The following is a 17,981-nucleotide window of genomic DNA, read 5'->3' as shown; positions in this document are numbered from 1 at the left end:
AAACACATACTTCGACATGTCACTTGAACCAGTACTGTGGATGTGTAACAAACCTAACGCCATTCTCAAAAAAAAAAAAACCAGCATTCTCTGAAAGTGGTAATGTTTTCCGCAGTTTGAACTGAGACAGACACTGAAGAATGGTCTGTATGTGTTTGTTCGTAAAGTGCACCTGCAAGTCGAGACAAACTCCTAAAAAGGAGATTTGCTCGCTGCATCAGGTTGCTGCAAACTTCTGGCAAACATTTGCGGTGAATCACAAGCTTATTTGCATGTGAAAATAATGAGTGGCAAATTTGTGGCAAGTTTGCAGCTAGTTTACCATAACTCTAGATTTTTTGTAAGGGTTGATAGAATTGCATAGTCTTATGACAACTCATAATAGTTAATAGATGTCAGAAATGTAAGATATCGTGCGACTTGGCTCGTACTAAAAGGTATGACTTTTATTTCCATTAGGAACAAACAATCAGCAAACAGAATTTCACATCGATTCAGTGCAGGCATCAAATTTTAGCTAGCTTCCTATCCAACCCTGTATTTTAAGAAAGGAAATGCCTGTGAACAAATTCGGTTGCTCATTCCATATTTATTTATGCAATGCAAATGACTGATGTATGTCAATAACTTGTAATATGCTTCCCTCGTCTTGTTCCAAGCCCGCTGTTTTCTTTTTTCCATGGTATTAAAAAGCTATTTTCCTGTTAAATTCATGGTAAGGTTTAGGCTTTGGGTAAGGTGTCATAAAAACATCATAAAAACATAAATCGTTAGTTAGTTTAGTTCTATAACTCTATGCAAGTAAAAGACTTACATTTTTGTACGAGAGTGAGTTCTATGCATAATTCCATGTAATGTTTACTCATATACAGTATGGTCAAGTGTGTTGATAGAGACCCCCCAGGCTGAATGGGTTGGTTTTATATAAGAAAATTCTTCTGTCAAATGGTTACATTATATCCTGTTAGATAATTTACATCACTGGCTTCCATTACCTGCAATCTGTGTGTGGTTCTGCATGTACTATGCTATTATATTGTTTGAATATCATGCTTCTTACATAATGAAGTTTATGATGACTACAGCAAGTTATTAATGTAATTATAATTAAATTATTTTAAATAATGAGTCATTCAAGAGTGTTTACACTGGAAACAGCTCATTACATTACCTCACTCAGATAATTCTTCCTATGTGCTTCCTCCGCTCCAAATTAGGGATGTCAATTTTCAGACATTTTCATAATCGATCATCATGGAAATTAACGATCAGTTAATCGATTAATCGTTAACGTTAATATCACAAAATACATGTGGAGGTCTCCGAATAATATGTGCATGTAGCCTATTGTTTAAATATAATTTAAATTAATACACTTAAGAAATGCAAGTATTGGCATTTTCATCTTAAAATACTCTTAGTTCAGTGTATTGAAACACATTTAGGCTATGTTTAGTATGAATTTGGGAATTGTTTAATTACTGTTAATGAAATAGGCTACTGTTAGCAGTAACTTCTATCTTAAAATATTTTAGATATATAATTTGTATTTGAGTTCATTAAAACTTCACGTTGTGGATCGTGGGATATTTCAGATCTTTGGACTTATTTTTTTTATTAGAAATGAAGTCAAATCATAACATGCTGCGTAAACACAGTACATAACATAGGCTACCGCTTCTCTGGTTATAGTGTGATGTCAGCTGAATGTACCTTCGTGCTTTCCTGGCAATCACCGACGTAATTGTAGGATGAGATGAAACGAGGAGATCAACAGTGCTTGTTGTCATGTTGTATTTTAACACACTATTACAGTGTGTGCAGAAAATATTAAAGTTCATTTATAGAGAAACGCTCCAACATTGTTTACATTGAGCTCGCTTCACGGGCTGCGTTCCACTTAACTTTTAACATCCACTCGCTAACTCCCCTAAGCACTTCCCCCCTTGGGGGAATCCCCGCCTCCATTTTGGAAGTCCGTTCCACTTTGTTAAGTGAGCAGGGGAAGTTTCTGTTGACAGACCCTCAACCCCTCGATTTTGACCGAGGGAGCGAGCCTACTCTGATGTATGCTTCAGGCAGCTCCATATCCCACAATGCAACTCGATTGTGATGTGATAGCAGATTGCACTTCATAAACCCCACCCCCAAACAACTCTAATGTATGATGAAAGTATGATGAAAGTGAAGGTCAATTAAGCAGTTTAGAAAAGTTATATTGAGATTTAACAGCATAACACGTGTATCTGTTTGTCACACAGTTATATTTCATTGTTATGTTACCATTTTTGTTTTTGTAAAGCTTGATTAATCCTTTCTAACAATTAATTCTAATAAAAAAAAATTAAACATATTAGATTCATACATAAGCCTCTGAAATTACAACTAAACTTTATCTCTGAAAACGTTGTTTTCTCAGGTGCAAAAATCACTTAATAATTCCACAAATTGACATAAGCCTTCTACGTGCTCCAAGTGATCAAGGGTTTAGGGTGTTCCAGTTAAACCCATTGCACGTCTTCTGCCAGTAGTGGGCACTCTCGCAACGTAAGCAATGATGTACATCTGAGTCCATGAGATGGAGGGAAGTTAGCAAGGGAAGGGCATACAAATTTGAAGTGGAACGCAGCCATGATCTGTGTGGCTGTGGCTTCTTCTGTGATTTGGATAATAAGTAACATGCAGCGTGCAAGCACCCTCTAGTGGTGGGTGACAGTATAGACAGCCTTATCAACATCTGCTGTCATGTTCACTGCGCATTTGTCCTGAAATTCATTAATCGATGATCGATAATCTTAATTGATCAAATTATTAATCGACAATTAATCGATTTTCGATTAATCATTAACATCCCTATTCCAAATCCACCTAAATGCCATTACCAGATTACCAGAAAACGTGAGTAGTGCTTGCCCATGCAGAACTCACCAACATCATGCTAGGTTGTTGTAGGAGTTTGCCAAAGTGTTGCTATGCAGTTGCTAACATGTTCTAAATGGATTTAGTGTGGTGCTAGGCTGTTCCGGGTGGTTACTAGGTGGTTGATCACTAACCTAATTCAAAGGGCCCATCCTCAAGTCTATGATATTCAAGTCCCTAGATATTACTCGGGTCCCTACTTCAATGTAAGTGATTTTTCAGCTGTTTTTTGTCCGCCAGTTGAAAATAGAAAATCTGATCATTTAGAAAAGTAATAGCACGTCTGTCTTCATCAAGCTAGGTGTTATTCATGTCTGAGGTGTTACTCATATCTGAGGTGTTATTTATGTCTGTAGCACAAACTGTGCAGAAAACGTTTGTTTAAATCCCTAACACTCAGTGTAAGAAATAGTCTGACTGATCACACTGTGAATTTGGCAACCTGAGGTTTTGCTACTGAAATCGGCCCTTGCTTACCAAAATTCGAACCACTGCCTCCACTGGATGAATTTGGAAGTGTTGTTGAGATTAAATGTCCACAGGTTGGCATCAAAAGCTAGTTGTATTTTTAGTTGTGAATGATGTGATACAGTCAATCAGAAATGCTTATTTAATTAACTCTACCCTATAACCCAAACCCCAACCCTAAACCTAAATGTCAGTGGAGTAAAAATGTGATTTTAGAGTGAAAATGCAACCTCTGAATCATGCTCACAATCGTTTATGTGAACGCATTTACTGCCTGGTTTCCATGGGACCAGAACCAGTCTCATAAAGGATGGGGCTTGTCAATTTTAGGGTACATGAACATTCAGAAGCATGTCGATTCATGGTGAGAGTTAAGCGCCTAGTGCTTTAGACCTTCTGCTGTGTACCAAAGCTGTATACACTTATTCTCTTTATTTATTTAGATTATATGAACATACCAATGCATGACATGTTTGTAAAACTGCCTCTTTTTGCATTAGCCATCTGTACATGAACTATGGATTTGTTATGAAAGCTTTAGTGGATATTATCTATTGTATTCATGTCCAAAATTATTATTTCCAAATGTTTCATTGTAGCTTTTCTGTGCCTTTGTAAGATGCAATTGTATCTTCATTGGCCTGCATGGTATGTAAGCTCTTTAGATTCTACGAATGCAGTTTAGTCCTATAACGGTTAAAATGCATTTACTGAATTTATGAGGAGGGGGTGGGGGATGGGGGGGATCTGATTAAACCTTGAGAGAGCTGATTTTACACTTATCTGGGAGCAGCTTCCTCAGGCATAAATTTATCCGGACATTTGAAAAGAAAGCACAAATTCTGAACTCAGATCAGCTTAAAACGAAAAGATCTTGCCATGGCAGCGTTGCTAAGGAACATGAGCTGCTACTTAACCTCCATTTTCTGTCTGACAGCTGCAGCTCTTGTGTTTGTTAATGCATTCATTTCAGTGTGCTCAGACTATGAGTTTTGCACACAATGATCGTATGTTAACAGACCAGCCCACACACACACACACACACACACACACACACACACACACACACACACACACACTCTCTCTCTCTCACACACACACACACACACATGTACACCTAGAGACACATACAGTATATACAATACTAGACATGTGCAAAACTACCTATTTTCAAAATTACTCGAATAGTTGTTCGGGCAACTAATCAACTAGTTGACTAATTGGTCTTAAGGAAACCTTTTATAATTAAGCTGTTTTCGTGCTTACCTAATCCCGATTGGACATGTTTCTTTGGGGGAGTTTACATAAGATGCATTCTTGTGTTAAAAAAAAACATCAAAACTGAGCACAACCAAAGTCTTTCTAGCAAGTCAGTCCACTGTCGGCCATCTTTGGAATGCTCCCGAGAGGCTATTTCCAGTCATGATAGTGAAGCTCCTATTTACTTGAATGGGGGAACATTGTAATCCCAAAAACTGCTTGCCGAGCCTACGTTTAAACAACATATTTCAAATCAGCAGTAAAATCTGTCAACACTGGTATCACAAATTGTGCTTCTTTACCTCATATTATGCTGAAAAGCTACATTTTCCCAGCTTGTATTGCTAATGCGCATGTGTGTTCTCAAGTTGATTGACAGCAGATGTCTGTATCTAAAAGGGGATTGGTTCTTTTACCTGTGAGGCAGGACTTCCTTTCTACATCTGTTGACCACTGGCCGCTAGAGCTCCATGGTTGGGTGTTCCAATTTCTCCCATTCATTTTAAAAGAAGTGGCCCGTCTCTCATAAATAAATAGTCTCTGGCTCAACAAAATAGAACAGAATGTAAGGGTCACGTATTTAAAAGTTGGACTATTTTTAACTTGACACGCCATCTTAAAAACATAATGCTTGTGGCAGGACACTCAAAAAACAATGCAAGACGCAATGCATCAGCCAAAAATATCTGGCTATATATGTATGGCTGTTGCGGCGATGCTTTAAAGGACGTGAATGTAAAGACGCAACCTTTCCAAGACCGTGCAAACCGTCTATGGCTAGGGTATATGTCAATTTTTCACATGCCGTTACGTCTCACACAGTCAAGCTTTCTAGCTTGTCAAAGTATGCTCTTTTGACCGTGAACATGTCCATTACATGTTCGACGCATGCGCACTATAACTGCTTTGCGATACAGCAGATATAGAAAAGATGGCCAGTCTTTATTCATAAGGCATTCCTCCTCTTGAGACATGTGTGTTCTTATCTGCATTGCTCAGGAAAGAGATCATTGCCCACTATCAGTTTACTATAAGGAAGCTACAACAGCTGAGCCAACTGGTGTCATCAGTGAATACTCTTCAGACTAGTGAGGGTGTGTTATCCTGTTAAAGGAGCCTATTGCCAATGTTGGGTGAATGTCGGTCATGACTAAATGCAGATAGTAGGCAAGCCTCCAAGGCTGTTTTCCACAGCGATGACAATAGCTATCTTTCGTATCCTTTGTTTATGATACACATGGCATCACGGTTGCAGGAGACAACGAAATGTCACTATGTAAATGTCACCACGTAAATTAATTATTCACATTGCACATGTGCACTTTAAGGGTCTTATGCTTTAGTACAGAAATTGGTACGGTTAAGTTTGGCCTTTTGGGATACCTGATTAAGATTTATTTAGAAACCTAAAAGTCACTCTGTCCAATGAAAATGCTGTACACCAAACCCAGAGTGAAATGGGGTCAGACAAATCTTGCCATGCAAAGGCTGATGCTATTTTATGCGGTTCATTGTTTTAAAAGGAAAGGTCAGGCTTTAGTCATATTGAGCTAGGGCTTTACGCACGATTACTTTGAAAGAAGACTTATCTTCACACCATTATGCTTTTTATGTTTCTAATGTTCTACCACAGTAGTTTTCAACATTTTCTGTCATTCCTAATGCAAAGTGGGATATTTTTTTATAACAGAACATTATACGATTCAAGATTATATGGATGCTGTGTTAGCATCAAATGGAATTGCACTTGTTTTCAAATTGGTTGCCTGAACAGTACACCATCTGACGTTGGTAAGCAAACAGATTGCCCTGCCCCAAATTCACATCGTTGGTTGAGCCTATGTTGGGTTGTGTTATGTTTTGGATGAATTAACTTTTGAATGGTTTATTCACAGTTGTCTCTGCATATTAAGGAGGCATATGATAAAGTATTTTAAGACAAAAATAAAATATACATAATTCACCTTTAAAGATGTCATGACATTCCTTTTTTATAATATTAATATGTTCCTTGGGGTTTACTTATAATATTAGTAAAGTTTTTTGCACAAAAACAGTCATATAAGGTAAAGATAATGTAAGGTAAATTAGAGGTTGATGTGTTGTTGTAGAGGTGGTCAGATCCAAATGTATACCACAGTGTGGCATCACAATATATATACAGTATATATACATTGCTGTGCAAAAGTTTTAGGCACTTTTTTTGCATTGTGAGGATGTCTTCAAAAATAATGCCATAATTAGTTTTCATTTATCAGTTAACATCATAGTCAAGTCCAGTAAACATAAAAAATCTAAATCAATATTTGGTGTGGCCACCTTTGCCTTTAAAACAGCCCCAATTCTCCTAGGTACACCTGGATACAGTTGTTCTTGGTTGTTGGCAGATAGGATGTTCTTAGCTTCTTGGAGAATTCACCACAGTTCTTCTATCTGTTTAGGCTGTCTCAGTTGCTTCTGTCTTTTCATGTAATCCCAGACTGACTCGATGTTCAGTGGGGGGCTCTGTGGGGGCAAAGGCAGAGCACCCTGTTGTTCTATTCTAATATTTTCTATTTGCAAAAGTAATGTTTGGGAGTCTAAAATTTATTTTTCCTATTGACACACTAAAGCTGAAGATATAAATAACCATCTTAAGACAAATGTTTTTGTGAAACATCTTAAGTGCCTAAAACTTTTGCACAGTACTGTATGTATATATATATATATATATATATATATATATATGCCCACAGTATATACAGTATATTTGCATATGATTAAATAAGATATCTCTCTCTCTCTCTCTCTCTCTCTCTCTCTCTCAGACTCTCTCGGTGGTCCGTTCCCCTCAACTGCTCACCGATGCCACCACAAACCCAAGCGCTGTCTGCCTTTACATCCGTGTGGAGGCATCCCCGTGAGCCCCCTTCTGTTCCACCCCAACGCTAAAGGCTCTCAGATAGTCATGGATCTGGCACAGAGGACCGTCAAACGGCAGGCCAGCTTCTGCAATGCCATCACGTTTAGCAACCGGCCCATAGCTCTTTACGAGCAGGTCCGTTTAAAGGTAAGAACTAATAAAGGAAAGAAGTATGGGATAGATGAGTTTGGGACAGACAGATTGTTTGCAATGCTAAAAAAATAGTAGGTAGCGTTTTCACTTTCTAATTTTTTTGCTCCACTTTTTCTGTACTTTAAAGTACCATCCTAAAGGAATTTTGCAAGTTTCCCCTGCCCAAAGCAGCATATCAGCACAATTACAATGTCCAAAACAAACAGTCCTACCCCAGACTATGGTGCTCAGTCTAGTTTAACCAGTTAATCAACCAACATCCACAGACGTTTGTGTGTGCACTCACTCGCTAGTCCAGTTCTCAATGTTGATATTCTCAGGAGCGCCGGGCTGCTGTGACATACTGTAAGTCATTATGTTCTTGACATGTTTGTAGTGCTCATTCCTTTAGTCCAGGCAGTTGTTTCTGTAAGTCAAATGAAACAGAGCTCCTCTACTCCAAACACACCACACGACCTCCTCATACAACAATGAATTGTTCCTTACATTTAACCATTTATGATCATTAAAATGTGCCCCCTATTTGGCCTTCAGTGCAGCTACAATAGCACATAAGGGAGCAAACATTGAGAGAATTCTTCTAAAAGCTGCAAAATAATGATATTTGAGGGAGTTTTTCATTGCCGCTGTTACCTTTGGCTTGCGCATTTGAAATTGTAAACTGCTTTGGATTTATTTGTATTGTGAAAATTATATACAAATAAAATGTAATTTAATTTAATCAAATGAAAAATGTAAATTAAAAAGAAAAAATGAGAACTTTTTTTTTCATAAAATGTTTCAGTGGTTTAATTTTATTAGTTGAATGTCTATGTTTAAATTAATCTGTTAAAATAATTGTCCTATCCCTGTTTAATGAAGCATCTATAAGGAAGCCATTAGGCAAATTTTTCCAAAAAGAGTTAACACTGTGGCACTATTGAAAAATATGTCTTTTTGTTTCAACCAATGCCGTAAACTTGGGACAGGATTATCCGTTTGTCCAACCAATGGCAGACGGGGCAAATAAATTACACACTACAGTAATAATTTAATACATAATTACAAACTTTATTGTTTTAAAATGAAAAGTGTTTCAAGAAATAGCTTGGTGGTACATTCTAACTATTCCTAAAATAAGTCGTTATTCCTCATCATTTATTTAGCTACTGTATACTATGCTGTGTAATGTTTCATGCATTTGTTTTATGTGTTAATGCTAATGAATCTTTCTGGTTTCCTCTCTCTAGATAACTAAAAAGCAATGCTGCTGGAGTGGAGCTCTCCGCCTGGGCTTCACCTCAAAAGACCCTTCCCGAATCAACCCCGACAGTCTGCCGAAGTACGCCTGCCCTGACCTGGTATCCCAGAGCGGCTTCTGGGCCAAGGCCCTGCCAGAAGAGTTTGCAAATGAAGGAAACCTCATTTCCTTCTGGGTGGATAAGAAGGGGAGAGTATTTTATCGCATCAACGATTCCAGCCCTATGCTGTTCTTCAGTGGCGTTCGGATTGCAGAGCCGCTGTGGGCCCTTATTGATGTCTACGGTCTCACAAGAGGAGTGAAGCTGCTGGGTGAGTACAGACAAAAAATAGTTATTAATCCAAAAATTGACATTTTGTCATCATTTACTCGCCCTCATGTCATTACAGCCCTGCATGAATTTGTTTCTTCCATGGAACACAAAATGAAGATGTTCGACAGTATGATAGTCTTGTTACCGTGTAAAGTGAATGGTGACTGTGGCTGTCATTCTGCTTAACATATCATTTTGTGTTCCACAGAAGAAAGTCATATAGGTTTGGGCCGACATGAGGGTGAGTGAATGATGACAAAAAAATATACTTTGGGAGCAGAATATTGTTTGTGAATATTTTATAAAAGAAAATATTTTGAAGATTTAACCCTTGTGCTGTGTTCATTTTCTGCTGACTCCTTTTATGTTCCCGGTCAAAAATTACCGGCCCACTAAGATTGTTTATAAATCTCTCATATTGCATATACTGTATTATCACAAGATATTGCATTAGATCTTTTTATCAACTTCTTTTGTAGTAATTATGACAGGTTTTGTACTCCTTTTTTGAACATATTTTTAAAAATATATATATATTTTAATTGATAGAAGGATTAATTGAACTGAGCTTAAACTGGACCAGTGGGGGGCACTCCCTGCAGAAAACAAAAAATATATAATAATTACTTAATAAATTAATAACCACTTGCTTGATCTGAACAAAATAGGTGTCATTTTAAAGCTTAGAATCTGGATTTTACAATGAGTATAGCTGATCCTACCAGTTCTTAAATAATGATTTTTAATGTGCTGACAAATAAGAACTGTTTCATTCTCATCAATTGCAAATTTGTTACAACAACAATTATATTCAGAGTTGGTGAAAACATAAAAAAGATAAAATCGCCATGTGTTATATATCGTTGGAAATGTCTCAATTAGTAGAATGCAATGAGCAGATTTGTTTCACTCAGCGGCCAAACTGCAGTGAGTATTAGTGTATGAAAGTCCCACTGACACACATAAATATAATAAACAGGAGTGTCTTTTTGTCACGTTTTTCCTTATTACTTCCTGAAACATACATATAACATAGACAATGACATAGCTTAACTTACAACAGACTATCCCGATTCAAACGAGCCTAAACATAACATAATATGATGAATTGATCTTGAAATATTCCTCAAGGAGTGTACATGGAAAGACGATGCACAAAAGGGCGTTCAACACATGTTTTTTGTGTGTGTGTGTGTTTGTGTGTGTGCACATGTCTGAGGACTTTGTGTGTGCAAACACACATCCAAATATGTGCTCATCTAAAGGATTGGTATGCTCCTGAACACTTAATATTTCTGTATTTGTAGTCTAATCCAATAATTTCCAGTGGGCAGTAATTTTTGACCGGGAACACAAGTGTCGCAAACTGAAATATTATTTTTTTTTATTTAAAAATTGGATCCAAATTTATTCATTTATTTATTTATTTTATTTTATTGATGTTTTCAGATACCATATGTGAACAAAGTCAAGGAATTTTATTCCAATAAAAAAACTTAAAATAAAATAAAACTCGGAAGAAATAAATGTTCGGTCAAAATGACAGAAACGCAACATAAGGGTTAAGCATTTAAATTTCATAACAAAATTCCATAAAATTGGATGGAGTAATAGAATACACAATTTAATTTGATGGAATATTGTTATGAAATTTAAATGCATAAATCTTAAAAGTAGAATTTTTGGAGTGAATCGTTCATAAAACCATTACATGTATATTTCAGTTTAAGAATGTTTTTCCAAACTACAGTATGAAACATGAACAAAATGTTCACACTTTGGTATAAGAGTGAAAAAATGTTGGCATCTGTTTATGAACATTTTATAAATTGTTAATAAAAAACATCTGATAAAACTGTCGCATAATTCAACAATTTACATACTAATAAATTGACAAACATTTTACACAGAAATTCGTTCTGCACATATTTCATAAAAAAGGCCCAATGTGTTTATTCACGTATCCAAACGTTTTTCATAAAAGATGAAAATTTGGCATCATAATCAGATTTTATATTTTTGGGTGTAAAACATATTTAGCAAATATTTTAAATTTTTGTTTCATTTAGTTACATCTGACTTGGTGTGAACAGGTCTTAATCTGAACTTTAGTACAGAAACTGTCACAAAAAAATGTCTTTTGAGTCCCTTGGTCAAAAAAACCTGTTGGTCGAGAGTCGAGACAACACGTATCACGCATTCAGAAAAGATTAAATTTAAAGTCAGCATCCCTGCATGGCCGAGCAGCATTGCTGTTTATAATCACGCAGAACACTGGTATGAGGGGTGAATACCATAACCACACTTTGAAGTATCGGCGTGTGTATGTGTCTGTGTGGGTGTTTGTGCATAAAGTGGGGGTGGGATCTGGCCTGTGAGGGGCGAGACATTCACATCTCACACGCATGCATGCAGCAAGCTTTAATGCTGTCATCCCCCAGGGTTAATTATAGAAACAGGTCACATACACCAGCGATACCTCCATTTATCCTAATTGAGCGCTTTGGCAAATGACAGCAGCCGCTCTGTCTGCTATCGGTCTGCTGTGTGGGATACGTTTCGTTACATGTGCAAGTGTGTATGCCCATAACTCTATCTCTACTGTTGCCTCACAAGGAGCAGCGTTGACATGCACTGCTGAACCTGTGTTCTCAACAGTCTGCTACTACGCAGAAACCAGAGAATGCATGTGTGTGAGTCCTGCTTGTCACTGCTTATGTCACGTTTTCTCTTCCTAGAATGGTTTGTTAGTGCAACGCCTGCAGCGCAAGATCAAAAGAGCTCTTCCTGTATTTCAATTAAACATTGCTCCTGGAGTACCGATGCCAGATTCAAACAATTGCATTTGTGTCTGAAGGCCTGACATGTAATGACCAGATTTACAGTACACAGGAAGGAAGAGCATATCAGTGATGATAGAGAGAGGATTTTCACACTCATTTACATGCGCAGTTATAATCGAGCTACAGCAGGTTTTTGTGTAGTCAAACTACAGTCTTTATCTGTCTTTCTAAATATACATGAAGCAATTCGTAATTTAGTATTTAAAGATAGGACATAAATACACGTTGCACGTCACCTCTGTCTTACATTGGATGTGCACAATGGCGGGGCCAGTTGTGGTCCGATTAACATACAGTCACATTATCTAGGTCTGTTAGTCTGACCATGCAGAAATCGGACTGAAATTACAGTCAGACTAAAGAATTTACATGATATTTTAAAAAGATGAATTATTGTTTTAGTCCGATTGAAATCAAACTTTTAATTGTATAGTATTATTGTGGGTTTTTCTGGAAGTTAACATGAATTTAAAATGGACCCTCTCTACTTTTTAAATAAATGTTCCTCATTTATTGTGAGTGAATCAGCAGTACATGGTACTCCAAAGAAAAAAAATCGAATCATTGTCCAATCAATGACCATGTTTACATGCACTTAAGAAAACGGTTTATTCCAGGGTTTTAACAGAAATCAGCATTCTGAAATGTCATGTAAACAAGAATGTTGATTTCCTTACGCCGTTTAAGGCATTAAGAAATTAAGAGGTTTAACACACCTATAGGTTTCTCTTGGCTTAATGTGCTCATGTAAACATATAAGCGGCGTTCTGATGGATGTTTGAAGAGTGTGTGTGCGTGGAACGGACCAGCATGACAAACGTCATAAGATAGAGCTCAACAACATGTCAACACAGCTGAAAATATTCTACATCTCTGGGAGTACAGTGGGAAAATCACATATACTACAGTCTATACCCATTTATACACACAGATGTAAAATATTGACTGTCCCTAACATCCGCATATATAAGCTTGTACATTGGGGGAATCCCGGAGTTTTATGTAAGAGGGAAACCCCCAATACTGCATGGCAATTCAGCTGCAGGTCGCGATAGTAAGTGAAAGAAACAAGCACAGCAACAACTCTGGAATATCTGGAAATAAAGCGAATCAACAGAGTAAAATAGTGAAATCTATCTTGGATGCAATGAGGGTTATTTACACAAGCGTCGTGGAAAATTACGTTGCTGTGGAGAAAGCTGCTTACAAGCCGCATGTATATGGGAGTAAAGAATACACTGCTTATACAGTGCTTGTAAACGGGAACGCTGTTTTTTCGCAATAACCCACTTTATCGCATTAAGCCGCATTCTTGTGTCCTTGTAACTGTACTCAATGTCTTCTTATTCATCAAATGTATGTATTAACTTGGTCCTCCATCTAAGCAATTTTGCTTGTCTTCTGATGTCACCAAGGCCTTGCAGTCTATTGGTTAATGTTAACCAGTAGCCAAATAGCCCTTTAAGATTGTTTCAGGCTAGTGTTGTAGGTAATGTAGCCTTTTTAAAATCTTGCCACACTGTCATTTAATTGCTTAAGTTGATGTAATAAAAGTGATTATACCAAAATAGCAATATATTTGAAAAAGATGCATTTCCATTAATAAATGGCAATATGATCTTGAGGCGGAACTTGAACTTCAGCCTCCATGTCTCCTCAAAAAAAGTCTCCTCCAAATCCTTCCTCAAAAGTGGGTGCCAACAGCACAATCAACTACGACTGTGCATTGACGTCCGACTCCATGCTGATGTGGAGCACTCACGTTTTGCAATCCAATCAATTCCTGTCCTACATTTTTTTTTACTTGAATACTTGAATATATTTCACTTGAGAAAATGTCACATTGCAGAAGTAAAATGGGCCATTTCATGTTAAAGTTTAGGATACATTTTCCTATTTTTTTCTTTAGTTCTGTGCTCGATAATTACATGCTTTGATTGGGGAGGAAAAAAATGGTCTAAATTGTTCTAACCATTTGTAAACCATTTACAGAAGGAGGTTTGACGATGAATTTGAATGCTCTATGACTCATTGGTACAGATGCCAAAAATTCTTTCTTGTAATTTCAGCTTTTCTTATCTTGGAAAACTGGAATGCCTCGGGCCTGAATGCATGATGAAATTCTCTCATGCACCTGTGACTTTGAAACACACACATACACATGAACACACTGTAGACAATAGCAAATGCTCAAACTAACTCTTATGACACAGCTTTCATTAAGAATTCAGATGATTTCAGGTACCTGTCTACGTGAATAACATGCTTGTGAATTATGCTAGTGTGTACGATAATGCATCGCTGAAACTTGCCATATACTGTACTAAACATGCCATTAATGTGATGTTATGGTTGCCATACATGCATCTCAGGACAGGTTTTCCTGCAGAGACTGTAACCAAGTTGAAATCCACCATAACCGGTAAACGTTTATGATTTGTCTAATCCTAGAATTAGTTAAAATACACATCATCTGTCATCTTTTAAACAACCCCATGAAATCAAACTAGCATCATGGCTGTGACTTTTGCAGGGGAAAACCCCTCTTTGTAATTGGATTTGATTATTACTTGGACTATTCAAGAACGGTCTGAGAACAGATATCGTACTATTGAGAACCCTTCTTGCAGTCACTTTAATATTGGCACTGACAATGATATACTGTCTTCTTGCCCCTGAATGGTGTTAAAATTCTCCCTGACACTAATGAACACTGACAGGGAAAAATATAGCCATGAGCTGTAAATCTGCCTCTGTGTGAATGTACATACTCATTCATTGCTTAGAGGCAGCCACTCACACACTATGTGCTCCCCTGTCTTTCGGACTTCCCTTTTCTACACATAAAATCCTGTCTTAAACACATCCTCAATGCTTTTTATTGCCCTGCAGCTAGAAGGTGATACCGTGCCAGTCCTGCAGGCTTCTTTCCAGCATAAGATTTAGTGTGTAGCTGGACCTTGAACCTTGGTGTGGTTTTCAGGGTGCCAGAATATAATGGCAGTGAAATGAAGTCGTACCCTGAGGCATTTTGACATGCAGTGAGGCTGCAATGTTGTTTAATAAATTCCCCTGGCTTCAACTACACTTTTCCGAAACATACTTGCTGGCCAGGCTAAATGCGGCAGAAGCTAACGGACCAAGTTATCGGAAAGATTTATAGCTTGGGGAACTTGTTGTGCCATCAAAACAGGCTGAGGATCAGTGTTACGTAACTAAGCGTCTTGTCAATCTTGTAAGCTTTCCGTACTGCAATTCGCAATTTTCTCGCCCCATAGGTGTGATTCTACCTGTGTTAGGAAGTAGGGTTCGAAAGTGAGAATCAGTTCTTATTCAAAATCAGGTCCATTAAAAAATTAAAATAAAAAAAAAAAAAAAAAAATACGGGAACTGAATGATTTTCATGATCAAACTACTGTCGTCTTCTAAAATACTCTGTCAGTGTTTTATGCGCTGCTATTTGCTGCTCCAGAAGACAGCATGTATTAACAGAGTTCAGGCCATGTCCACACTACATTGATTTTGCTACGTTTACACCTCTGATCCACTGTGTTGTCCTCCACTGAAAACTGAGAATTTAACAAACACCCTCCATAACTTCATACTTTGAAAAACGATGACATTAGGAAACTAAAAACTGAGGTTTCAAGAGCTTGTACTTTGCTCCTTAACCTTGAGTCCAGTGGATGTTGCTGGCAACAACAGTCGCTGACATATTTTCCTTTCATCCATTTTGGCTCAGCTTGTATATTTTGTAAGGTGATCACCACTGATTGTGGTATGCAACCTTGTGTTAGATGACAATGGGAGGGAATATGAGTATGGATTGATTGTGCTAGCGCATGAGGCTTTAAATGCTGATGGATGATGGTGGGCTACCACAGAGTATTCTGTTTGTCTAGCAAAATATGTCAGAGAAGTAGCTAGTGGGACAAAGACTGTCTAATGCCATCTGTTATAGCCCATTTCAAAGGTGGTGATAGAATGCAAAATGCGGATGGGAATCAGACCTTTGAAGCTCCAAAAATCACAGACAGTCAGCATAAACGTCATCCGTAAGACTCCAGTGGTTAAACGAATGTCTTCTAAAGCGAAATGATGCTTTTGGTGCGAAAAGTTCCTTTTTTTCTTTTCATTTTTTTTTACTAGAAATGATCGCTTCCAGTCATAGCATGAGGGTGAGTAAATGATGAGAGAATTTTCATTTTTGGGTGAACTATTCCTTTAACCTGCTTTTGTATTCTAAGTATTAAAGTGTCCAAGCAGAGGATGTAAACACATTCTCAGCTCCTATAATGGGATTTCAAATAGCTTGTCAAACATCTGGTCTTTGTAGCATAAGCATAGCAGCCAAGTTTCCTGATGTAAGATATTTTGTTGTAGATGATGCAGTGTTCAATGCAACCTACCTACAAGAAAAGCTCCTACAATATCTTGATCTTGATTAAATACATTATGATCTCTGAATCTCGAATACATAAATCCCTTTATTGATCATTTTAAGGGCTGTTCACACAGATCATATTCTTGCAAAACAGCTGGATGAACGCAACAGAATGCAAGAGTCTCAAGATGGGTTTTTAACTTGAAAAGTAAAAAAAAAAAAATGATAATGCAACAGTCATAGACTAAAGAATGCATTGTGAGTAATTAGTAGTACAATTATGTAGGAAAAGAAATGTAGCAATGTTCATTACAAAATGTATAATAATACATGTCAGTGTGGCTCAGAATTAGACAGAATCTTGTGATTTATATGATTGACATGCAAGTTTGACTTGGCAACAGTGATCCATTCCAGGCTAATTTTCCTAATTGAATATTCTATGCAGAGTGTATCATCCTCCAAAAATAATATCTTAAATATGGTCTATTTACACTATTCAGCCAGAAACAGTGAATTAGTGAGTCTAAAGAGTTGTCTCTGCACTTGCTCACATAATGGGTATTAACAGTAGTAATTTCTTTTGTTTGGCTGACTGACTGCTTTGGGGTGGAACAAATTACAAAAATTAGAGCAACAGATGTTGTACCATTTGGCTGTTTGACTGTATTTTATGTTTTGATTCCTTTTTTCCTCTTTTAATTGTAGGATCGGGCGATATGGCTAAACAAACTAGATCTTGAATTTTTTTGTTGTTGATATTCAAATATATATATATTGATTTGTTTTCAAATGGCATTTGTTCCCCATAAAAGGAACCTTCGTTTCAACCTAACAGCCTTTGATATAAATTATATTAAATTAAAATATGTATAATGTAAGAAGTAAAATGTAGTAAAAAATAATAATCATCAAGGCATGTTTTCCACATTGTTTTTGATTAAATGAACACAAGGAAGAATGCTATTTAATCATTGACATTTATATGCACCAATATATGCAACAGTAAATAGTAATAAACAGCAATATTTACCTAAATATATGTTTCCTAAAATATTTTTGTACATGTAAAATGCCACAAAGAGACTTTTTTGCATGATGGCACAAAGGAATCATTGAATCAGAGTGAGTCACTGAAACGGGCAGTTTGAACTGATTCACAGAAATTATTCAAACTTACCACCTCTAATGCCATTTTTGCTACTGAAGTCTAAATCAGAGGTGCTATTAATACATCTCTGTCTTAACACTCTCATACTAGCAAATCATGAGAGAAGGAAGTATCGCAAAACTAGTCTAATAACAAATTCGTTCTAATAACACGTTCTAAACTTAAAGGGATAGTTCACCCAAAAATAAAATATTTGTCATTATTCATTCACCATTACATTATTCCAAACCCATATAAAATATTTTCTTCCATGGAATACAAAAAAAAAATAAAAAAAAATAAGAGACGTTAACTAGAATGTTAGCCTTAGTGCCCATTTACTTCTATT

The 17,981-nt window shown here is 36.9% G+C and overlaps 1 protein-coding gene across 1 annotated transcript in view; it reads left to right on the top strand.

The window, feature by feature from the left end:
• Nucleotides 1-17,981, top strand: part of LOC127445308 (E3 ubiquitin-protein ligase NEURL1-like) — a 57,307-nt gene that overhangs the window by 12,423 nt on the left and 26,903 nt on the right. The window contains exons 2-3 of the mRNA XM_051705295.1: nucleotides 7,455-7,696; nucleotides 8,932-9,253. Of these exons, the coding sequence (XP_051561255.1) occupies nucleotides 7,455-7,696; nucleotides 8,932-9,253 (564 nt within the window). The remainder of the gene's footprint in view (nucleotides 1-7,454; nucleotides 7,697-8,931; nucleotides 9,254-17,981) is intronic.

The sequence above is a fragment of the Myxocyprinus asiaticus genome, chromosome 8, assembly GCF_019703515.2.
Source record: "Myxocyprinus asiaticus isolate MX2 ecotype Aquarium Trade chromosome 8, UBuf_Myxa_2, whole genome shotgun sequence".
Taxonomy (NCBI): Eukaryota; Metazoa; Chordata; class Actinopteri; order Cypriniformes; family Catostomidae; genus Myxocyprinus; species Myxocyprinus asiaticus.
This window is presented reverse-complemented; position numbering and strand designations above follow the sequence as displayed.